This window comes from Mus pahari, chromosome 17, assembly GCF_900095145.1.
Source record: "Mus pahari chromosome 17, PAHARI_EIJ_v1.1, whole genome shotgun sequence".
NCBI classification, from domain to species: Eukaryota; Metazoa; Chordata; class Mammalia; order Rodentia; family Muridae; genus Mus; species Mus pahari.
The window spans coordinates 44,767,392-44,792,491 of NC_034606.1; the positions used below are offsets into that span (position 1 = coordinate 44,767,392).

Below are 25,100 nucleotides of genomic sequence, written 5' to 3' on the forward strand. Positions count from 1 at the left end.
CACACACACACACACACACACACACACAGACTTTTGTTTGTTTGTTTGTTTTTCGAGACAGGGTTTCTCTGTGTTGCCCTGGCTATCCTGGAACTCACTTTGTAGACCAGGCTGGACTCGAACTCAGAAATCTGCCTGCCTCTGCCTCCCGAGTGCTGGGATTAAAGGCGTGTGCCACCACGCCCGGCTCACACACGTTTTTAAAAGCAATCTATTTTATCCCACTGAAACTTTTTACTTCTGAGGCTCTACTCTGGAGACATACGAGACCAGCCTTGTGGCAATTGAGGTTTTGTCAGCTTGACACAAATAGAGTCACCTGGGAAGAGGGAACCTAGGAACTGCCTCCATCGGATTGGCCCGTGGGCATGTCTGAGGGCCTTTTCTTGACTGATGAATGCAGTGTGTAGTGCCACACCTGGGCAGGTTGTACAAGAAAGCAAACTGAAGGGCTGGAGAGGTGGCTCCGTGCTTTTGGAGAACTGCTGCTCTTTCTGGGGACCCAGGTTCAATTCCCTGAGCCTACATGGTGGTTCACAGACATCCAGGGTCCTTTTCTGGGCTCTTAGAAGGCACCAGGCACACACAGTACACATAGATACTTGCAAGCAAACAGCCATACATATAAAAAAACAGTAAATCTAAAAGGAAGGATGGCAGCCAGGCAGCCAGGCATCAGGGTGGGCTATGTAGAAAAAGTCTGCAGGCAGCTCTAGGCCAGGCCTTTAGGTTCCTACTGTGAATTTCTGCCTTGGCTTCACTCAGAGAGACTGTAAGCTGTAAGAGGAAATAAATCCTTTTCCTCCAACTTCCTTTTGGCCAGTGTTTTATCAGAGCAACAAGATGCAAACTAGACCAAACCATAAGGGACGTGCATAGAAACACTCAAATGTTCACTATACTCAAAAATGCCAGAGAGGTGCTGGAGGCTCAGAGCCCTTCCGGAGGACTGAGTTTGGATCCCAGTGCAGCTCCCAACTGCCTGTAACTATAGCTCCAGAGGGTTCAAAGTCCTTTTCTGGCCTTCCTGGGCATTCACACAAACATGACATACTCACAGGCACACACATAAATAAAAATATTTTAAAACACCACTGAAGCCGGATGATGGTGGTGCACACCTTTAATGCCAGCACTCAGGAGGCAGAGGCAAGCAGATCTCTGGGAATTTGAGGCCAGCCTGGTCTACAGAGTGAGTTCCAGGACAGCCAGGGCTACATAGAGAAACCCTGTCTCAAATAAACAACAACAAAAATACCACTGAGGTAATTTATCATAAGGAAATAAATTGATTATGCTACATCTAACTTTTGGAATACTATGTGACCACTGAAATAACGGGCAGGCCAATAGTACTGACTAAAAAAGTCCCCAAGAGAGGTATTTATTTGAAAAATAGAATAAATTAGTAAAACAAAAGCAGGCCGTAAAACCGCATTTATAGCATGATCCTGCTTATATTTCTTAACAAGATAGAAAAGGACAGAAGAAGACATCGGCTCCCATTGCAGATGGTTGTAAGCCACTATGTGGTTGCTGGAATTTGAACTCAGGACCTCTGGAAGAACAATCAGTGTTCTTAACCACTGAGCCATCCCTCCAGCCCATGGTGAAATAATATAACAAAAGTAAGTGAAAGAGTCTATTTCGGCTCAAGAGGATAGGCCAGCGGGGCAGAGAACTCACAGCAGAAAGTGCCTGAAGCAGCAGCCTTACCACGCCCCCAACCAGAAAACAGACCTGGTCAAGTGAGTGCCCGATTCTCATCGAGCAGGATCCTAGCATACGGGTGCCATCCACAGTGGGCAGGGTGTCCCACCTCAACTGCATAATCAAAAACTCCCCACAGGCATCAACAGAGGCCTGTCTCCCAGGTGATTCTCTGTGCTGTCAAGTTGACTATTAACCCTGAGTACTCCACTCTCATCAAAGACGTAGAAAACCAGGTGATGGTGGTGGTACACACACACACACACACACACACACACACACACACACGCACACACACACACACACACCTTGAATCCCAGCACTCAGAAGTCAAAGGCAGGCAGATTCTCTGTAGACACAAAAGCTTGCACAGGCATGCAAGGCTTTCCTCTCAGTTGCGAAAGCATGGGAGCAACCAGGAGAGGGGCAGATCAGCACACTGTGCTACATCCAGGTAGCAAACGCCAAGATGGGCGAGCCATGAGAAGCCAAGGAGGAGTCTTCAATATCTACTACTAAGGGACCATCATGGACACTGCATGATTCCAGCATTGTGGCACAGGGGTGACACTGCAGAAGATACCGTAAGCAGACCAGTGACAGGCAGAGGCTAGGAGGAGACACAAGGGACAGTGTGCAGTAGCTGGGGTACTGGAGCTATTCTGCACAGCACTGCAGAGGCAGGTACACGGTATTATACATTGCCTGTGTGCACATGTGCCCCCTCCCTCTCCCTCTGTCTTGTGCGCGCACATGCACACACACACACACACACACACACACAGTACAACATTGGGAGGGAAGCCTAGAATAAATTAATAAATTAATATTTTTTTTATTGTAACCCAGGCACGGAGAGACTGATGGGACAGGCTATCCATGTGTTGGGTGGGGCACATGGTATAGTTTCGCTGCAAACCGAAATCTCCTCGTAAGCAGCCTGCAGAAGCTGAAGAGGCAGCTCAGCAGTCAGAAGCACTTGCTATTCTTTCACAGGACCTGAGTTCAGTACCCACCCTACATACTGGGTGACCCCAGCTCCAGGGGATCAGACACCCTCTTCTGGCCTCCAAAAGCAGCCACACACATGTGACATACAGAGACACACAGAAACACTTAAAAAAAAAAAAAAAAAAAAAAAAAGGACTGGTCATTTTTTTTTTTAAAGGTAAACTTTAAAACCTCAACTGTCCCAAACATGTTTGTGGAAAAATGCAAGACTCAGAGGGCAACAACCTCTATGACCTTCCCTAGGAACCTTTGTTCCCGTGCCTTACCTCAGCGCCAGCATCGATGTCAACTTACCAAGGTGCTGATCACCAGGCTGGAGCCCAGTTCGACTTCCGTAATCCTCTGGTTCACTTGGCTCATGGAGCCAATGATGCATGCTGGGAGACAGGCTGTTAAGGAAACTCCAGGAGGAGCCACACTCTAACTCTGATCAGTGCTACCATGCCTGTTACCTCTCCACCTTTTGCTTTTTCGGGTCTTAGCCTCAGGATCTCCCAGGACTCTGTGAGTCTCAGAATCCTGTCACTCAAACAGGTTCACTCTCTCCCGTCCATCACCCTCAAGTGTTCTTACCATGGGGAAAGCATTTGGGAAGTGAAGGTGCCAAGAAGGACATGCACCATAGATAGGACCAAATGGAGTGTGGCATTAGAAGGAGACCCAAGAGAGAAGGGCCCTTTGCAGAATGGGATGGGATCACATTAGATGGTGTCTTAGAAGGGTTTTGAAGGTGCACGTGCACAGTGAGAGGCAGAGCAGACGGAGCTGTTTGCCTGGTGGAAGCATGGCTTGAGGTCTGGGCTTATTTACAACTTGAGAGGGCTACTGGCTCACAGACTCTGAGATGGGGACCTGTGATGCAGGGATCCAGTTTGGCGGAGTGATGGGGAGCAATGATGACGAGACCAGGGAGAAAGCAGTGGAGGTAGAGCCTGGGTGATGTGCCAGGGGCAGACTGAGCCTCCATAGGACGACTAGCAGGGAAGGGGAGGTCAGCCAGAGGAGATGAAGAATCTGGGTGGGGAGCTCGCCTGCCCTGGGACAGAAGGCTAGCCCTTGGCTTCCTAGTTGCTGTCTAGTATGTATACAGCCCTAATTCTTTGGAAATGAGAAAAGAGCCAAAACCAAACCAAAACTTTTTCCTTCTTTTAACAGATAGAACTCTGGCATCTTTCTTTTGAGTTCTTTCTGCTTAAAAAATAAACCTCAGCCAGGCAGTGGTGGCGCACGCCTTTAATCCCAGCACTCAAGAGGCAGAGGCAGGCAGATTTCTGAGTTCAAGGTGAGCCTGGTCTACAGAGTGAGTTCCAGGACAGCCAGGGCTACACAGAGAAACCCTGTCTCAAACAAACAAACAAAACAAAACAAAACAATAAAACCTTAAGTCAAACAACCCTTCCAAACATGACATTCCTGTTGAGGGTCGAAAGGCCTTAAGTATTCAGAGGAAATGACCTGGATATGCAGAGTGGGCTCACAGGTGACTTATAGGACCTATAAGCACTCGTTATAGCTGGTGTCCCTGGTTGGGCATACTTGGTCTGGCTGTGGGTGACGGCTGTAGAAGGATACTGGGTGGGTTCTCCTGCATCTGCTTCCTTAAGGCATTCTCCAGCACTGTCCGCGCGTTGGCGGAGACCACCAGGCGCTCGTCCAGTGGTATTATTGGTAAGGAGGTGACGTTGATAATGTCCATCGTCTTGGCAGACTTCCCTCACGGACCAATTTCTTGTAAACTGGCAAAGTTTCCTCTCTTTTCTGCTCCAATCTTGCTCTTTATCCGATCAGCCTGCTGGGAAGCGCAAAGGGCATAAAACTGTCTTGGAAAACCACAGCCTGCTGATCTGGACCAAAGGCAGTCTTGTGGGAGGAAGGGCTGTTGCCTGGGGAAGTCGCTTAATGTTTTTCCAAGCTGATGCTAACTATTTATTCAAGGTTGTCTGTTTTCCAAGGTAGCCTTCCCCTCAACAGCCTGTCAGAACCACATCCCTGATGTCTTCGAGGACTGTAATCAGGTAATCTTCACTTTTGATATCTCACGATTCCTTTAAATATGCGTATGTGATGCCCGTGGAGAACAGCACTGACGAGCTCCTTCTGGAACTTTTGACCTTATTTCTAGAGATGGGATTTTCTATTCAATCCTTTTAGCCTGACTGGTCAGACAACTCCTAGATTTCACCTGTCCCTGTCCCCAAATGCTGGGGCGACAGTGACTGGTGCACATGTATGGTTTTCTTATCAAGATACAGGGTCTCTTAGTGTGGGCCTGCTGGCTTCCAACTCAGAGATCTGCCTGGCTGCCTCTGCGGCGTCAAAGGCCCCTGTGACTACTGCCTGACCAGGGTGTTTTTGTTCTCTCTTTCTCTATGTATGCATGAGTATTTTTTGCATGCATGTGTGTGTATGTGTGGCACTTGAGCTCCTGGTACCTGTGAAGGAACTGGAACCCCAGGAACTGGAGTTATATGAGCCGCCATGTAAAAGATGTAGTTTCCCTGGTGACAATGTGGCTTAAAATTACTACAGTGCTGGGTGTGGTGGCGCACGCCTTTAATCCCAGTACTCGGGAGGTAGAGACAGGCGGATTTCTGAGTTCGAGGCCAGCCTGGTCTACAGAGTGAGTTCTAGGACAGCCAGGGCTACACAGAGAAACCCTGTCTCGAAAAACCAAAATAATAATAATAATAATTATCATCATCATTATTATTACTATTATTACAATGAGATGGCTCAGTAGTTGGTGCTCTTCCAAAGAATCCAGATTTAATTCAGCACCAATATGGCAGCTCACAACTGTATGTAATTTTAGTTCCAGGGGATCAGACACCCTCACACAGACACACATGGAGGCAAAACACCAAAATAAAATCCATAAAATAAAACAAAATGTACATAAAATAAAATGTACAGCCGGGCAGTGGTGGTGCACGCCTTTAATCCCAGCACTCGGGAGGCAGAGGCAGGAGGGTTGCTGAGTTCAAGGACAACCTGGTCTATAGAGTGAGTTCCAGGACAGCCAGGGCTACACAGAGAAACCCTGTCTCAAAAAGAAAAAACAAAAACAAAAACAAAAAACAAAACAAAGCAAATAAAATGTACATAAAATAAAAATATATATAATTTAAAAAGTAAGTATATATGTCATGTTTCTATATGTAGATATAGTATATGTAATGGAAAGCCTGGGTTATTTGTAATCTGGGCGGGCTATTTGCTCCTCAGAGACAGAGTTCTATGATACAGTCCATCAGTGAGGTCCTCTGTCAGAGCAGTAATCACTCTCACTGAGTCATGTCCCCAGTCCCCAAAATTCTTATTTTACAATCTACCTGACTATTGAAACTGTAATGTAGCACATTTCTTATATCCCAATATCTTACAGCTGTACCCAAAAAAGGAAAGGAAAAAAAAAAACACATACCCAATTTGGGTAGAATTAATTTAACACAATGATACCTTGAGTAGTCACTTTGTCACTGATAATGATTGTGTGAGCCAGTGCCCAGCCTTCAGAGGCTGAGAGTAGAGGCCATTGAGCAGACAGATTGGGTACCTATACACTGCCACTTCCCACTGTATACTGCCCCATGTGGTCATGTGTGGTGCTGCACCCTTTTAATCCCAGCACTCAAGGCTGGGGTGGTGGGGAATGAGGCAGAAAAATCAGAGTTCAGGGCCCAGGCCAGCCTGGCCTATATATGTGAGTTCTAGGCCAGTCAGAGCTACAAAGTGAGGCTTGTGGATTTGTTTAATGCTTGTATTATGGGTTCTCAAATTGCACAACAACCTGGCATGTGAGATGCTGAGGGTCCCTGCCCCCAGATGGTTCTAATCGGTAAAGTTGCCAGTGGCCAATGGCTATGCAGGGAGACAGAGGCAGGCCTTTAGGCTTTGAGGGCAAGGGGACTGAAGAAGGAGGATTGAGAATCACCATACCAGGAAAGGAAGAGGGTGCAGGCTTCAGAGCTGTGGGAGACAGCTCTTACCATGTAAAAGCCGGGGAAGAGCGGCCCAGCAACCCCCACCATTGGGTCTGGGGTAGCAAAAATGGAATATAGATTTTAGTAGGTAATAAGTAATTCAAGAGTATTGGAGTGGAGGCGTTAGCATCGTGGAAGTTTGGGAGTGGCCCAACCATTGAGGTGATTTATGCATATTAAATATAATGCTGTGTGTGTGTGTGTGTGTGTGTGTGTGTGTGTGTGTGTGTTTCATTCGAGAATCCAAAGCATTTGGGTGGACAGCAAGAAACTTGAGCAGCCACTGCAGGGGAGATTAATCAACTACAGCAACAGAGACCCTGTCTCAAAAGTAAATCAATAAATAATCGAAGCCTACCACACTAATTTGTTTCCATTAGGCAGCTAACAGTGGGGCTACAGAAATGCCTCTGTGGGTGAGAGCGCTTACTTCTCTTGCACATGACCTGAATTTGGCTCTGAGCATATCCATGCCAGGAGGCTCCTGAGTTGCTCTAACTCCAGCTCCAGGGCAGCTGATGCCCCCTTCTGGCCTATCCAGGTACTGCACTCAACATGTATAAAGAGATGCACATATAGACACATAATTTAAACTTAAAAATTTTTTAATTGTCCTTGAGCACTAAAATAAAAAGCATTCAAAGCAGGTAACCTTGACTCCTGAAATTCACACGGTACAGGAAAGAACAGGCACCCACAAGTTGCCTCTGGTCTCCACTGTGGCACACACACTAAATACACAATGGAGAAATAAACGTAATTTAAAATGAAAAAAACAAAAACCAAAAACAAATAGCAGATGTCTGGAAAGACGGCTCAGGGTTAGGAATGCTTGATGCTCTTACAGAGAACTTGAATTTGGGTCCTAGCACCTAGGTAGGGCCGCTCATACCAACCTGAAACTCCAGGGATGTGATGCCCATTTCTGGAATCTGCATGTGCGCATGTGCCCCCGCATACATAAAAATCAAATCAATCTTTAAGAACACCCAGTAGGCAGATATGTATTTATATTTGTCTTAACTTTCAAAATCTAAGGATCTAAGATATCTTTTGTTGTTTTTTTATTAAAGATTTATTTATTTTATATATGAGACTACACTGTCACTGTCTTCAGACATACTAGAAGAGGGCATTGGGGGCTGGTGAGATGGCTCAGTGGGTAAGAGCACCCGACTGCTCTTCCAAAGGTCCAGAGTTCAAATCCCAGCAACCACATGGTGGCTCATAACCATCCGTAACAAGATCTGACGCCCTCTCCTGGAGTGTCTGAAGACAGCTACAGTGTACTTACATATAATAAATAAATAAATCTTTAAAAAAAAAAAAAAAAANAAAGAAGAGGGCATTGGATCCCATTACATGTGGTTGCTGGAGATTGAACTCAGGACCTCTGGAAGAGCAGTCAGTGCTCTTAACCTCAGTCATCTCTCAAGCTCTTGTTATTTTTTGAGACAGGGTTTATTATCCCTGGCCTGGGACTCAGAGAGCTCCGCCTGCCTCTGCCTCCCTAGTGCTGGGATCAAAGGCCTGTGCCACTACCTCTGGGCTGTCTTTTTTTTTTTTTTTTTAAATCAGAAACTTAATACATTTTCCACTCTACAAAATAACAGTTTTCAAGGCAATTTTGTTATTATAAACATCTTAGGTGTGTACTGTTTCTTCAGTCTTCAAAGTAGAGTCATGATTTAGAGAAGAGAGTGGGTCAAGGAAAGAGATGCTTCCAGAACAAACCCTCTTCTCATCTGTCTTCCATGTTTCACCTGAGCCCCAGTCCAGCTCCGCTGCACTTCCAGAGCTTGTATGAAGAGTCTTCTATTGCTTTGGTAGAAAAATCACTTAAATAGCTATTTTGCATCCATTTCTGCCATTACTAAATCATTAGAAAGGCCACTTGAGGGTCTGGAGAGATGGCTTGGCAGTTAAGAGCACATATTCTTACAGAGGACACAAGTTCAATTCCCAGTACTGACGTCAGACAGATCATGAATTCCTGCAAGGCATCCAGGAGTTCTGACCCCTTCTTCTGGCTGCTGAGGACCCCGTACTTGCTGTCCACATGCTCACACACATACATTGACATATGATTTTTTTTAACATGTTTAAAAGGCTATTTTAAACTACTGATCTTCCACTCCCTCTTTTGTATACACTTACTCACTGAGACTCTAGCTCCCAGCTGGCCAGAGGACTGTTCCAGAGGTCTTTGGGGGAGCCTGGCAGGGGACCAGTTGGACAATTCCTGAGGACTGCAGGAGTCAAGCTCCTTCCCAATACACGGGAGATTTTCGGCAGAAGGCAGGAAGCTCCTCCTCCTCCTCCTCCTTCTTCTTCTTCCTTCTTCAAGTTGTTTTTTTTTTTTTTTTTTAAGATTTATTTATTTTATTTATTTATTTTATGTATATGAGTACACTGTAGCTGTCTTCAGACACACCAGAAGAGAGCATCGCATCCCATTATAGATGGTTGTGAACCACCATGTGGCTGCTGGGACTCGAACTCAGGACCTTTGGAAAAGCAGTCAGTGCTCTTAACCACACAGCCATCTCTCTAGCCCTGGAAAGCTCATTCTTTTTTTTTTTTGTTTGTTTGTTTTGTTTTGTTTTTTGTTTTTTTGAGACAGGGTTTCTCTGTGTAGCCCTGGCTGTCCTGGAACTCACTNTGTAGACCAGGCTGGCNNCGAACTCAGAAATCCNCCTGCCTCTGCCTCCCNAGTGCTGGGATTAAAGGCGTGCACCACTACACCCAGCTTGGAAAGCTCATTCTTAAGAGGATTTCAAATCGCATGTAATTTGAGTGTATGTGAGTGTGTGTGTGTGTGTGTGTGTGTGTGCCCATGTGCCCGAGCAGGCTAGTGTGAAGACCAGAGGATGATGTCAGAATATCTTTCACTCACTCATTCTCCACCTTGTGTTGTGAGGCAGGGTTTCTCACTACACCTGAAGCTTGCCAGCTATCCTGAATGACCTACAAGCCCTGGTTTCTCCTTGTCAGAACCTATTTTGCCTGGGGTTACAGGAGTGTCACTGCCCTAGAGGTGGTGCGACCTGGGAGAATATGGAGGGGATAAATGAGGCAGACCAGAGCCTAATGCAACCAAAACATTCTTGTTCTCTTGCAGTGTTCTCGAAAGCACTCAGAATTCTCATACGATTCCGTTCCTGGACCATGTTCTGACACAGGTGCACACCACCAAGACTAGCTTGATTTAAGTGGATTTGGAGGATACGAACTCAGGTCCTCATGTTTGCACAGTAGCCACCCCCGCTCCTATGGTAGGTAGGAAACCTCTGGCTTCAGACACGTTAGACAAGCTCCGTACCCCTGGCTCTATCCTCAGCCCTGCCATGCTTACTTTTCTCTATGTGCATTGGCATTTGGCTTGCATGCATGACTGTGTGAGGGTGTCAGATCTTGGAGTTACAGTTGTGAGCTGCCATGCAGGATTTGAACAATCAATGCCCTTAACCACCGAGCCATCTCTCCAGCTCTGTATTGATTCTTTTCATTTGAGGATGCCTGTCCCTCCCCACACTCATGATAGAAAATTTTAGGGTTTTTTGTTTGTTTTTTACTTTTAAATTTTTTCAGGGTTCATGCACAGGAGTTCACATGCAATGGTGTGTGTGGTCATAAGACAATTCGGGGGGACAAGTCTCTCTTTCCGCTGAGTAGGTTCCAGAGATCAAACTCAGCCCATCAATCTTGGCAACGGGTCTCATCTGCAGAGCCAGCTGACAGCCCTGACTTAGTTTTGAGAGTAAAGAGGCCAGAGCACTGAAGAGCCCAGGGCTGCAGACCGCTCAGAGCCAGCATCCGAACTAGAAAGGAAAACAAACTTCGCTGCCTTCCAGGGCCCCCAGACGATGTGGAGGAGGTGTGTTCTGGAGAGCCCAGGAGAGATGACCACTGGGCTACTGCGAGAGCCAGTTGAATGTCTTTGTTCCAGTTGGTTAGAACCACACCCAGGTGTTCAGGGATTTAAGTTGTGGCCTCGAGTGTTTAGGACACAAGGTTTTTTTGTTTTTGTTTTTGTTTTTGTTTTTGTTTTGAGACAGGATTTCTCTGTATAGCCCTGGCTGTCCTGGAACTCACTTTGTAGACCAGGCTGGCCTCGAACTCATCAATCCACCTGCCTCTGCCTCCCAAGTGCTGGGATTAAAGGCGTGCACCACCACACCCAGCAGGACACAAGGTTTTTAAAGGCACACACCAAGTCCACACTCACAGCCTCGGGGTGGGGGAAGGGGGAGTGGGGAAGGGGCTCCCCAGAAGCAAGCGGTAACTTCTGAGAGGCTGACAGAGGCCTTGTTAGCCAGGACGTCACCCCCCTGACTCCTAGCCTAGACTTGGGCATTTTTTCTCCATCAAGGAGATCAGCTTCTAGTTGAACCTGGCATGGCCTCAGAAAGAACACAAGACGGAGGAGCCTGTGCCCTGTCACGTGTAAGCCGCAGAGCTTTCCTAGCTCTCAGGAGCTGCAATCGCAGGACAACAGTCCATCGCCTCCGCACAAGCCTTCAAGGGCTTTCTGTTTCCTCAGAAAATAATGGCCCCATCACTATTCTTCATCCCTATCTTTGGGGCGCTCTGGCCTGTCTCCTGGGTCCGACTTTACAGCACATCTCCCTCCCCAGTGCAATTGACCTGGCGATAATGAAGGCCAGAGCCTTAGGTCTTGGCCTCAAGAGGCTCACTCACAGGAGAACAGCAAGATGGCGCTTCACGGGAGACACTCACTCAGGTCTCCTCAACTGTGGTCCTTCCCGCACCCCGGTCTCCCACACTCTTCCTCTCCACTCTTCCCCGCAGCCATGCATCCCAAGGCCTGGCTCACGGACTTGTCCGGGTTTCCAAACATGATATGCTCTTTAAAAAAAAAATTTTTTTTTTTAATGGAGACAGCACATGACCATGGGGCACACATGAGATCAGAAGACAACAACGTCAGAGAGTCAGTTTCCTCCTGCCACCCGGGTCCACGGAGAGAGGCCAGGTCGTCAGGCTTGTGTGGTGAGCACTTGTACCTGCTGAGCCATCTAGCTGGACCAGTCATGCAATGCCCCTATGCCCCTGCACATGAGGGTCCTTGTATGGATTTGGCCCTGGGGTACTACATCCTCTTTTGAAAGACCTAGAATTATCTCAGGCCACCAGAACCAAGATTCTTGTGTCCACTTTCATCTGTCTCAGCACTTACTATAAAATTGGCCGGCTTTGGGTACCCAGTCAAATCTTATCTAGAGAAAGAAAACCTGAACCGGATGACTTACTTCTATGTCGGTCTCCATCAGAACAATTACTGGGGGTGGGGCAGGGAATCACTAGGATTCCAGTCATCGCTCAGGATTTGCTTGTCCTTGGAAGAAGTTGTCTATCACAGACTGCTCTGTAGGAGGCTCAGAGGGCCTTGCGCTCACAGATAAGCTCTAGGGAAACTAGGATAGAGATGGTCTTCCTCAAAGGAAGAAATGTGCACTGGAGAGATGGCTCAGTGGTTAAGAGCACTGACTGCTCTTCCAGAGGCCCAGAGTTCAAATCCCAGCAACCACATGGTGGCTCACAACCATCTGAAATGAGATGCAATGCCCTCTTCTGGTGTGACAGTGTACTTATTATATACATGAAATAAATCTCAAAGGGAGAAATGTATATAACCTGTTTTCTCACCCAGAAGGCACTGGTATAGTTCATTAGCATGGTGACCTTAGTGCTGTGTGACCAGGCCATAGAGATCCCCCAGACCCTTTCTTGACCTTGTCTGTTTCAGTCGTCTATAGCGCTAGTCTTCCAGAAGACCCTTACCACACTTCCTTATCGTGAGCCTGTTTTCTCAGTTATCCATAAACCCATCTCTATGGAAGATCTCCCCTGTACTTTGCTTTATACATTACTTTGATATATCCTACCTTAAGCTTTGTTGTGCACATGGGATTGAGCTATTTATCACTATTTTTTTTTTAAACAAATTGTGCTGTGCACACAGATGCCTAAAATAAACTATTCAGGGTCAGATTCTAAGTTTGAACCAACACCAGCTACTGAGTCCTGCTGAGCCGAACTGCCTTCTTATCTCCCTCTGATCACTACTCTGCGGCCTTGGTGGTTGCCGAGATCCCTCCACACCACCCCATCTCCGGCCCCTGTACTGCTCCAAGTTGGTTGGGTGGGAGGAAAGGCTGACCCAGCCCCCAGGTCAGTACCGTTTCTTGCCTCCTGCTCCTTACCCTCACAGGCCAAGCAGCAGGAGAGGAGAAGAGGCAGGTGCATCTCAGGGCTTCCCCTCGTCCCCCTACCCATTCCCCAGAACGGCTGGAAAGTGACACCATGTTCTAGACTCTGATGATACTGTCCGGAAGCTTCCAGCTTTAGCCAAATGCGGTTACTCACACCTAATGGGAGATCTGAGTAGTTTCTAAAGAGGAATGGTTAAAACACACACATCACTCCGGGCTGAATTCTCCCTCCTACCATTTAAGGATATGGGTGCTCTGGGGCCCGGTAAGCTTTCTACTGCCGTTGCCTGCAGAGGAGGGAAAGTGAGCTTCATTGAAAGCTGCACTATGGCAAGCACTGTGCCAAGTGCTGGGGGTGGATGTGTGGGAGCTGAGGAACCTTTCCCCTCCGGGCACTGTGGCAGATGGGGCTGCCGATCCGCTGCTCAGAGTTAGCATTTGCTAGCCTGTGAGATGCAGACTGCGGTACTGGACCTCTGTTCACCATCGACGTTGAGCCACTCGGTGACTATTTTTGGGGGACTTCCCACAGACCAAAAAGTGTGCTGTAGCTGGGCACAGGATGGTAAACTGAGCCAATAGTGGGGCTACTGGGCTATTGACTTGTAAACTTAAAATAAGTACATAATTATAAAGGATAATTCATAAAAGTTATGTATATGAAGATGAATTATAACTCACGATTGCTTTCAAAGAAAGTACATAGGAATATGAGATGAAAACATGGTTTTGGGTTTTTGTTGTTGTTGTTGTTGTTTTTTTTTTTTTTAAAGATTTATTTATTATATGTAAGTACACTGTAGTTGTCTTCAGACACACCAGAAAAGGGTGTCAGATCTCGTTACAGATGGTTGTGAGCCACCATGTGGTTGCTGGGATTTGAACTCAGGACCTTTGGAAAAGCAGTCAGTGCTCTTAACCGCTGAGCCATCTCACCAGCCCCAGTTGTTTTTGTTTTTGAGACAGCATCTCACCACGTAGCCCTGGCTGGCCTGGCACTTGCTATGTACTCCAGGCTGGCCTCCAATTCACAGAGCTCCTCCTGCCTCTGCCTCTGAAGTGCTGCAACAGTTTGTTTTGACCTAGTTACAGAGGTCAAGGTGCTGAAGGAAGAGCAGGAGTTAACTGGCTGACAGGGAGAAGACACAGCAACCAGACAGAGGACAACGAGGCTGGAAGACGTTCCTGGACACCGCCCAGCCCCATGGCCACTAGCCACACACGAAAACAAAAGTCCCGAAATCTGGTTAGCGTGACTGAAGAAGGTAAAATTTCTTTTAAAATTAAAAACCAATATATGGTAAAAATTTTAAATATTTGTTTAATCATATTATGGACAAACCGAGTTAAGTGCAACAATAGTCAAGTTAATTTAATCTGTTTTGAGTTGACTTGTAAAAAGCCTAGGGCTGGGTATGGTAGCGCTAGCCTTTAACCCCAGCCCTCTGGAGAAAGAAGCGGGAGGACTTTTGTAAGTTGGGAGAGCAGCCAGAACTACAGAGTGAGCCCCAGTCTCAAATATCAAACAAACAAAGCAAAAGAAAAGGGTAGGAGTTGAAGGCAGGCTGGATGTATTTCTGTAATTCCAGCACTGAGAGGCTGAGACAGGAGGATGAGATGAGTAACCAGGGAGACCTTATCTCAAAATACGAAAGGTGCTTCGGGGATATCACCGGTAGAGGGCGCACAAGGTTCAACATCAAAAAGCTTCTAGAGCCGGGCGTGGTGGCTACGCCTTTAATCTCAGCACTTGGGAGGTAGAGGCAGGCAGATTTCTGAGTTCGAAGCCAGCCTGGTCTACAGAGTGAGTTCCAGGACAGCCAGGGCTACACCAAGAAACCTGTCTCGAAAACAACAACAACAACAACAAAAGCTTCTAGAATGATCGAAATTTACAAATGTGTTCTGCTTTATGTTTCTGTAGTGAGTGCTACACTAGGTATGGTTGATTTTGATGTGGAATTCTCTCTTCGAACGCTGTGTGGCAACGGTGGAGGAAGACTGCTTGGAGCTGGGACCTGTCCTTTATGGATGGAATGACCTCGTACACCCACTAGGCAGCCAGGAAACGCCTCCTAGATGGCCTGTTTCTTCATTTACCAAACTGGGCTACAATGCCCTTACGACTTGAAGAATCCTGGAGCTGACTCTCCAGTTCTCTGCCCCTTGTTCACTGGGCGACCTTCCCCGGACCTCAGTTTCCCTTGCTTGTGGGAGTGTGGAGGAGGCAGGACTGGCAGGAGCCAGTTTGCTACTGGCAGGGAGTCGTCGTATCTGTCTGTCTTACCTGAAAGCTTCGGCGGAAGCCTCAGGGCGGGTTCCTCCACCGGCCCCTCCGGTGACCGGACCAAGCTCCGGATGTCCGCCAGCATCCGCGGCCCAAGGGGCGCGGTTTGCTTTGTGGCCGGGGCGGGGGAGCCGCAGGTCGGTCCATTTTGCTACTGTGAGTCCAGCCTGGGTCACCATTTACATTTTTAACACAACAAAGCGGCTTTCAGCCTTGTTGCCAAGGAACACAGTTACTATGGTGACGGCGGCGCTGACCCGGGGACCAGACCAACATATTTAGGGGGTCACGCCTCTCCCGGCCTATGCCACAAGGCGCGTGTGTATCTCCAGAAGACGTGCCCAAGGCTTTCTTCTATTCGTGAACAGCAGGGAGAGGGCAGGGCTCCGCTGCCTCGCGGAGGCTCGGCTCGGATGTGGCTCCCTCTGCATTCTCAGTGGTAGAAGCCAGAGGGGCTGCGCATGCGCACGATGGTTGCCCGGCGCCCGCCAATCGCGGTCGCGGCGGTTGACGCGGTCTGGGCGGATCCTTGCAGAAGACTGCGGGCTAGCTCGGGACTCGGGCTTCGCAGACAGGTACCTCTGGGAGCGGCGGGCGGATATCCGTGCCAGTCATGGTGGGTGGGATGCCCGGGTACCCCTGGAGAGGACAGCGGGCAGGCCGGGAGGTGGCATGCTCCGCGGGCACATCTTGTGATGGTGACTCGGAGATGGTGTTTTGACCCATCCTTTGAAGGTCTTCTCCTAACCCGTACGGAACTCTTTGGGTTTTGTGGTCCGTGAGACTGTCTGGCTCTTAACTTTTTCGAGACACCTTTCCCTTTGAGAATCCAGTGAAAACCGAAGATGTTTCCTTTATTTTATTTTATTTTATTTTTTTGGTCAGAATGAAGGTAATGTATTGTATAGCCTGATGCAAACTAAAGCTTCCCACAATAAGTGCATTGACCTGTAAAGGGGGATGACTTGATCTACTTCTCGGGGTCATGGTGAGCATCAAATGCCCCAACAGTTTGTAAACATGAAAGCACTCTTAACCTATGAGCTGCGTGCTTTTATTATTCGTGATTATAAATAAGGGACGTCTCGCGCTGGAGAAATGGCTGAGTCTCAGAGACTGGTTGCTGTTGCAGAGAACCGGGATTCGATTCCCAACTCACAAACGCCAGTAACTCTAGTTGCAGGAACCTGCAGATACAAGGCATGCCCGTGGTATCCAGGGCAAAACACCCACACACATTAAAAACAAAGCAAACCAAGCCGTTGAGGCCCTCGGGGGCCAAAATGCTGGGATTCCCCAGAGGGTGAGCAACAGTGTTGGTTGGGGACCAGGTGCAAACCCTTAACTTTCTTGGCCCTTAGTCTTCTATGAGAGAGCTTTGCTAAAGAACCCTAGGATACCTTGAAGGGCGTGCGTGTGTGCGTGCATGCGTGCATGTGTGCACGTGTGTGTATTTTTAAAAAATGTTGTGAAGGGGACTGGAGAAAAGGCTCAGTGAATGTGGGTGCTTGCTGCTCAAGCGTGAAAACATGGATTCGGGTCCCCAACAACCCAGTAAAAAGCCTACAAGCTCGGACACCTGCAATGCTAATACTGTTGGTGGCAGAGACAGGACTGCTTGTACTTGCTGGCCACTAGTCTAGCTCCAGGTTCAGTGAGAGACCCTGTCTAAAGGAATACAACAGGACACCTGACATCCCCTTCCAGACTCTGAATCTACACACAAATACTCATAAAGTGCGCACACACACACACACACACACACACCCCTACCTACACATATGCATGCATTCAGCACACAGACACCTAATTGAAAAAAATGTATCATGAAGCCTTGTTTTATGACTTCTCTCTACTTGTTTTATTTACAAAGCTGACCTCTTCCCCGAGCCAAAGTGATGTTACTGGTTTTATGAACATTGCAGGAGGTTGTGCTGTGATTAAAGTTAGTGTGCCGGTGAGTGTCAATATCACTGGCATCACGTGCTGGCTCTCTCCATAAGACTTCACCTCTCCCAGCACTCAGGAGGCAGAGGCAGGCGGATTTCTGAGTTCGAGGCCAGCCTGGTCTACAGAGTAAGTTCCAGGACAGCCAGGGCTACACAGAGAAACCCTGTCTCGAAAAACCAAAAAAAAGACTTCACCTCTCAGGACGGGTGACTTTTATGCAGAAGTTCCTCGTTCCTGGTGTTGCTCTTACTGGCCGACGGGAATGGTAGAAATTTCCTCCCATGTTCCATCCACACTGTGATGCTGGCAAAGCCAACTCATGACAGAATTGCCTGAGGTTAGCATCACTGTGAACCCACACAAACTTTGGTTCCAGTGCCTGTTCCCACTGAAGACCTTGGCTTTCCAAATGGGGTGAATAGGAGAGGCGTGTCGAGGGGCAGTTGTGAGTTAAATGGGTTTATGCAAAGGCCTTAGCTTACACTGCCTGGCACATAAGAAGCACCCAATGTATTAGGACCTCAAGCCTTCTTTTGCTGTTCTGTCTAAACGGATAACTCTTCCCAGTAGGAACTGCAGGGATTGGCGATCATCAAGGGGTAAGATGTTCTCATGGGTAGAGAAGAGTGAAATGAGGTCGCTGATCTGTTTGACCCTAGGAGACGGAAGTGCTGGCGTTTCCTCACTGAGTCAGGGATGCCTCTCTTTGGCAGCATATTCAGCCCAAAGAAGACCCCGCCTCGGAAGTCGGCCTCTCTCTCCAACCTACATTCTGTGAGTGCGGACTGGGGTGGCGGGAGTGGTCTCTGGGTAGAGAGGCGACTCGGTGGGAGGGCGTCCTCGGGGTTTATTATTAGTCAAGTCTGAATTCCCGCATGGGAACCACTATCAGAGTTTATTCAAGAACCTACGAAGACAGCCAGCCTCCTTGTGATAGGGTCCCAGGTGGTGGTGTCCAGTCTGGCTTGCATTTTAGTTTAGATAATTCATTTCAGTCATGTTTAAAGATCAAACTCAAACTGGGTGTAGCAGCACACCTCTACTCTCAGCAATCAAGAGGTAGAGGTTGGGGGATCTCTGTGAGTTCAGGGCTAGCCTGGTCTACTTAGAGTTCCAGGGCATCCAGGGTACAGGGAGAGACTCTGTCTCCAAAAGTAAAATAATGTCAAGTTCGGGACCCTGAGAGATGGCTCAGCCGTTAAGGGTACTTGTTGTTTTTGCAGAGGACCTGGGTTGGGTTCCCAGCCCCGACAAGGTGGCTCAAAATCATCTGTAGCCACTGTCCCAGGGTATCCACCGCCCTCTTCTGGCCTCTACTGGCAATGCATTTCCAAGGTTCACAGGCATACATGATCACAGAGAACTCATGCACATAGAAGAAAAATAAATCTGCCATTGTTTTGAGAATGGAGTCTATGTGTAATCCTGGCTATCCTGGAACTTGCTGTGTAGACCAAGATGGCTTCAAACTCACAGAGATCCGCCTGCTCCTGCCTCAGAAGTGTTGGGATTAATGGTGTGCACCCTACACCCTGTTCCCCACCTCCCCCCCCCAAAAAAAAAAATCAAAAAAAAAAAAATCAAGTTTATTTCGGAGAGTCACAAAAGATGTTGACGCCACTGTTAGTGACATTTGAAAAGATAATAACAGTTCCAAGAGAGGGGGTCCAAAAACATCTGGGGCTATGACAGCACTGGGACAAAGCTAACTTTCCAAAGGCAACATGGAGCCCCCCCTGAATGCACAGCCCGCACTTAGAAAATACATAATAAAGCCATTCCTAGCTATGAGATGCAGATACACACAGGTCCACACACAAGCCTTTCAGCATCTGTGACCACAAACTGGGTCCTTCATTCCCACCATATTCCTGTCTTAAATCTGGGTGCTACTGCTGGGTCTTTTACACCAAGAGATGATAGACCCTCATTTCTTTGTTCCTTTCCCACATGACATGTGTGCAGACAAGCCAAGTCTTTACAGGTCTGTGGGTTAGGTAGCAAGTGTCACCGCAGCTCTGCAGGCTGTGAGTCCATTGCCTCTAGTTCCCAGTTAGGATCATGATGGCAGCCCCGCTAAGGCCAGGGATAAACAGTCTGGGATCCTAGTTCTCCATGCCTTGGGCTTCTAGCCTCCTTCCAGCCCGGTTGACCGATTCACCTGGTACTCTCACGGGAGCAACCCTTGTCCTAAAGGCAGCAGCATACTTCTAAAGCTACTGTCTGAGAGTGACTGGAAGGTCACCCTCCCTGCAGAATTTGCAGGACATCACAGGCAAGTGCTGGGATAAGGAAACACAAAACAAAACAAAACAAAACAACCAGGAAAAAAAAAAAAAAAACAAGCCGGGCATGTTGGTGCACGCCTTTAATCCCAGCACTCGGGAGGCAGAGGCAGGCGGATTTCTGAGTTCAAGGCCAGCCTGGTCTACAAAGTGAATTCTAGGACAGCCAGGGCTACATAGAAAGAAACCCTGTCTTAAAAAAAAAAAAAAAAAAAAAAAAAAGGAAACACAAAACATGGTGCACAGAGTCTTTTTTTTTTTTTTTTGAAAATATTTATTTATTTACTTATTATAAGTGTGTATATTGTAGCTTCAGACACGCCAGGAGAGGGCATCGGATTTTTGTTAAAGATGGTTGTGAGCCACCATGTGGTTGCTGGGATTTGAACTCCGGAGCTTTGGAAGAGTAGTCAGTGCTCTTAACCGCTGAACCATCTCAGAGTTCATAACTAGCCCCAGAGTCCTTTTAAGATGTATGTATTTATTATGTGTGCACCATTCTGCCTGCATGTATGCCTTCAGGTCAGAAGAGGGCACTAGACCTCATCATAGATGGGTGTGAGCCACCATGTGGTGGCTGGATATGAACTCAGGACCTTTGGAAGAGCTGCCAGTGCTCGTAACCTCTAAGCCGTCCCTCTATTCCCCAGGGGGCTTAACAGCATCCTGTTATTCCAGGACAGTGGCTCAGGTCCTGAGGAAGGCACATAAGTTACCTCATAGCCGTGTCCTCTGTGCACCTTTTGATTTGGCCAACAAGAGCCTCCTCTATGCCTGTTGCTCTGCCTGCCCAGAGGCATCTTCTCATAGCAGCCAGTTGATAACTCTGTGTATCAGCCAGCGTCTTAGGAGCTGAGTAAGGAAAAGAGGGACCTGGCTTGGTGGTGCAGGTCTATAGTTCCGGCTACTTGAGAGATTGAGCAGGGATTTCAAGTTCAAGGCCAGCCGGGCCACCACAAGACCCTCTGAAAATTTATAGTATTTTTAAAAAGGAGTTCCTGGGGAATGAGGGATGTGAGGACCTAAGCTTAATCCCCAGAACTGGGCATGGGCTGAAAAGACAGCTCAGTGGTTAGTAGCACCTGCGATTCTTGGAGAGGACGCAGGTCTGATTCCCAGCACCGACTTGGAGCTTCACAACCATCCATGACTCCAAGACCAGGAACCCAGTGTCTTCTGACCTCCACAGGCACTAGGTACTGTGGCACATGAGTGGGGGGCAGGGCATAGGAAGAAGACACCAGGCTGAGGACAAGAGGATCTTTGGGACTCACTGGCCAGACAGCCAGCCTATTTCATGAGCTTCAGGACAGTGAAAAGCCCCTCAACATAGGTGCTGAAGAAGGGGCAGGGTGGGGGGGTTACTGGGAAGAAGGTGGTTACTGTGGAAAATGCAGAGGGGAGGGAAAAAGAGACCCTACCCGAAACATGCCTTTGTTTGAAAATACCATCATGAGAGCTAAAACCTATATGCTGACTTCTTTACTGTTGTAGCAGGCAGAGTTGAGACAGGGTTTCTCTATGTAGCCCTAGTTGTCCCGGACTTTTGTCTGTAGATCGGGCTGACCTTGAACTCACAGAGATGCACCGGCCTCTGCCTCCTGAGTATTGGGATTAGTGATGTGTGGCGACCATTCCTGGCCTGAAATTGTTTTCAAACTGTAGATAGTACCTGAGGAATGACACTTGAGCTTGTCCTCTGGCCTCTACACATGTGTGCAAACATTCACCTGCACACACATGAACACTCCTGTACACACACACACACACACACACACAGAGTAAGAGATGTATGTCCGTGGAAGTATATTCAAAGTCCCAAGGTTCAAGCCCTAATAACAGAAAAAAAAAAAAAGAAAGAGGCGGCGAGGGGCCAGGGAAAACCGAATCTCTGCATCTGTTGAGTGGGCAGACATTTTAACAAGGAGAGTGATGTGGAAAGAGAGTTGTCACTTTAAATAGGATGCTCAAGGAAGTCCTCACCAAGCAAAGGACATTTCAGCATACACTTGAAGGAGTTCGTCCCTGTCTTTCTCTCTCTCTTTCTATCCCCCCCCCCCCAATTCACGCCTGCCTGCCTGCCCGCCCGTGTGCACACAACCTGCTTGTCAGGCCTTTCACACCTCCCTCTCAGGGTTGGAGGAGTCTCTGGCAGAGCTGGTCATACTCCTATCTGAGTGCACAGGAGTCAGGCCTGAGGCAGAGCTGGTCATACTCCTATCTGAATGCACAGGAGTCAGGCCTGACTTGACGAGTGTTTGAGTTCTGTCAAAGAATACAGAAAGCTGGGCGGTGGTGACACACACCTTTAATCCCAGCACTCGGGAGGCAGAGGCAGACGGATTTCTGAGTTCGAGGCCAGCCTGGTCTACAAAGTGAGTTACAGGACAGCCTGGGCTATACAGAGAAACCCTGTCTCAAAAAAAACCAAAAAAAAAAAAAGAATACAGAAATTAGACTGCTGGACATTAGACAGGTCCTACCAGGAACTGTTAGGATTTTGTGCTTCCATATTAAGCAAAGGACAACTTACAAGTTTCCTTGTATTATACGCTGAAGAGGAGGTGAATAAACTAAAACCAAGTATGATTACATACATAAAAATGTACGGTGAGATTCTTTGAACTGTCAAGTAGATGTAAAAAAATAATTTATGAAGTGACAGTGGCACACGCCTTTAATCCCCACACGTGGGAGGCAGATCTCTGTGTTTGAGACTGGTCTGGTCCACATAGTGACAGCCAGGATGGCCAGGGCTGCATAGTGAGACCCTGTCTCAAAAAAAAAAAAAAAAAAAAAAAGTGTCTCTAAAGGTGCTAAGGCCTGGTGGGAGGAGAGATGCTCATATTGTTGGGTCTAGAACTGGTGGGAGAAGCTGGGGGCATCATCTCTCCTTCTAATGCCATCTCTTGTTCTGTGGCTTCCTGGTGTCTTACCACAGTTAGATCGGTCGACGCGGGAACTGGAGCTGGGCCTTGATTATGGAACTCCCACCATGAACCTGGCGGGGCAGAGCCTGAAGTTTGAAAATGGCCAGTGGGTGGCAGGTGAGTGGCCCTGCCTCATGCTTTGTCAGTCAGGCTGGCAGAAGGGAGGCTCTTTCCTTTCCCTCTTGTTTTGTGTCCCCTAGACTCAGTGATTAGTGGGGGTGTGGACCGGAGGGAAACTCAGCGCCTGCGCAAACGAAACCAACAGTTGGAAGAAGAAAACAATCTCCTGCGGCTGAAAGTGGACATTCTGCTGGACATGGTGAGGAGGGAATCCTAAGGGACGCCTAAGTTTCCCCTTTTGGGAAGTCCTACCTAAGTCAAGCCATCTGTATTAGTCAGGGTTCTCTAGACTATTGCAGATAGTCTCTATATAGTAAAGGAATTTATTGATGACTTATAGTCTGCAGTCCAAATCCCAACAATGGTTCAGTAGTAGCTATGAATGGAAGTCCAAGGATCTAGCAGTTNCTGAGTCCCACACCACAAGAAGGCAAAAGAGCGAGAGCCAGACTCCCTTCTTCCAATGTCCTTATATGGTCCCCAGCAGAAGGTGTAGCCCAGATTAAAGGTGTGTGCCACCACACCTTTAATCCCAGATGATCTTGGACTCGGTGATCTCCCTGTCTTAATCTTCTGGATTCAATCACCACTATGTCTCAAGATCTCCATACGAAGATCCAGATCAGAAACTTCTATCTCCCAGTCTCCAGATTAGGTTCACTGGTGAGCCTTCCAATTCTGGATTGTAGTTCATTTCAAATATAGTCAAGTTGACAACCAGGAATAGCCACTACACCATCCAACTGATTTCTCCGGGGGCCTACTTATTGGGTCTGTTTCCTGGGTATGCACACACAAATATAAAAGCCAACCTTACCACCAAAGGCTGGCGCAGGGATGTATTACAGTACCCACAATCCCAGTGCCAGTGGTAAGGGTACCCTTAGTCCAAGCAGTGTCTGATAGCTGCACAGGAGAAGAGGCTAGACGGTGGAGAGGGTCTCTCTGACGATGCCCAGGATAGTGGCAAGAGTGGAGACTAGACGAAGGCATCCCAGGTGGTGGGGGTGTCTGCACGTGCTTGGGGACATCCTGCCTCAGGTAAGCTGAATCAGTGCCCAGTGCAGACCTGCGAAGGGCACATACCAAATTAATGTCGGTCTCCTGTGTCTGCTGGGCCTGGCACTGCGTGTGCAGGGAATGATGGACGTGAGGGAGCTGGTGGGCAGCTTCTTTGACCCACCGGCTACCTACTGTGTGACTTCATCTCTCCAGCAAGACAACTGGCATCAGAGTAGCACCTTCCTCTTGGAACTAATAAGTCACAAACACGCTCTGAGAGCAGAGACTGCCTCATGTTCAGTGTCTGCACCCTTCCACTGTAAACCCCAGTCAAAGATACTGATGAGGAAAGGAGCTGTATTTTCAGAACATCCCATCCCCCCATTTATTCTTTTTTTATAGCGTTGTTCACTAAGTGCCATTACATGAGATAGACGGTGCAGATTTATAATCTCTGAACTGCAGCGTACCCAGTGTGTGTTGTTTCTGTCCTTCACACATTGTATGCCATGCGGTTGTGTAGATGTGCTAGAGGCACGAGGAGAAGCAATCCCTCTGGCTACCAAGGCTTAGCTGGGTGAGGGATGGCAGTTTTCCTTGGTGCACAGTAGCTGCGCATGTCTGCAGTAGGGCCTGGATGTAGCTTTCTTTGTAACAGTCCAATGCTCTTACTTCCAGCTTTCAGAAACCACTGCCGAGTCCCACCTAAAGGACAAAGAACTGGATGAACTGAAGATCACCAACCGCAGGAGGAAGTGAAGAAAGAGCCTGGGAACACTCAACTAGAAAGAGCTCAGTGACCAGGGGAGAAGGATGTGGCAGAGCCCTTTGATTTTTCCATCAGATTAGCAGACTTGCCCTAGGGGAGAGCGTTAACAGGTCCTGGCTCCCTTGGATGGGATAGGGAAGAGACACGGGATGGAAGAACCCAAGGTGCCAGGCCAGGGCCATAGCCAGGCAAGCACCTCAGATCCACCCAGGTGTCAATCTAAAACATACTCCAGGAAGGTCTAGAAATAATGAGCCTTTGGATGCTGTCGGCAGGTCACAGCATGTAACTACCCGTGTCTCAGAATCACCGTGTTCAGACAGCTGGCAGCTCACCTCTTGAGACTGGTGTCTGGGGTTTGGCACTCCTTCCAGAGAGCACCTTGTGTGAGGGTGCCCAGTAAGTGGCTCTGGGTTATCTGCACCCCGGTCCCCAAAACCCCCAGCCGTAATCTCTCTGCCTTTAAAGAGCCCTCACCCCCCGAATCCACAGCCTCTTCTGGCATCGGCTTCCCAGCAGCAAGCTCCAGCCTTCCACAGCACATTGTAATTTACTCTATTTTTATTAAATGGTGTTCAATAATCTCTGTATAGCAAAAATAGATCAAACAACCAAAAAAAAAATGTAGTTTCCTCAAGAAGTAACCAGACCCTGTGTTCTAAGTTTGTGTTGCTTCACAAAAAGACAGGAGTTTTAGGACTGGGAGAATGGCACCTTAAAGGGGGAACCACCCTGGAAGAGAAACAGTGACTTCCTGTTCCACTTCCTCTGTTTTCCTGTGTCCTCAAGGTGGACACTAGCCAGTCAAGAAGTGAAA

The 25,100-nt window shown here is 47.9% G+C and overlaps 2 protein-coding genes across 2 annotated transcripts in view; one reads left to right on the plus strand and one right to left on the minus strand.

The window, feature by feature from the left end:
- Window positions 1-4,424, minus strand: part of Fam227a (family with sequence similarity 227 member A) — a 34,322-nt gene extending 29,898 nt beyond the window's left edge. Inside the window, exons 1-2 of the mRNA XM_021217250.2 lie at window positions 4,294-4,424; window positions 3,016-3,098 (exon numbers count right to left, since the gene is read on the minus strand). Coding sequence (XP_021072909.1) covers window positions 3,016-3,098; window positions 4,294-4,417 — 207 coding nt within the window. The 5' untranslated portion in view covers window positions 4,418-4,424. The remainder of the gene's footprint in view (window positions 1-3,015; window positions 3,099-4,293) is intronic.
- Window positions 4,425-15,750: 11,326 nt separating this feature from the next.
- Window positions 15,751-24,865, plus strand: Cby1 (chibby family member 1, beta catenin antagonist). Its single transcript, XM_021217331.2, has 5 exons — window positions 15,751-15,802; window positions 17,837-17,951; window positions 22,404-22,509; window positions 22,593-22,711; window positions 24,193-24,865. Exons 2-5 carry the CDS (start codon window positions 17,874-17,876, stop codon window positions 24,271-24,273), a joined length of 384 nt encoding a protein of 127 aa, XP_021072990.1. The 5' UTR covers window positions 15,751-15,802; window positions 17,837-17,873; the 3' UTR covers window positions 24,274-24,865.
- Window positions 24,866-25,100: the final 235 nt, after the last annotated feature.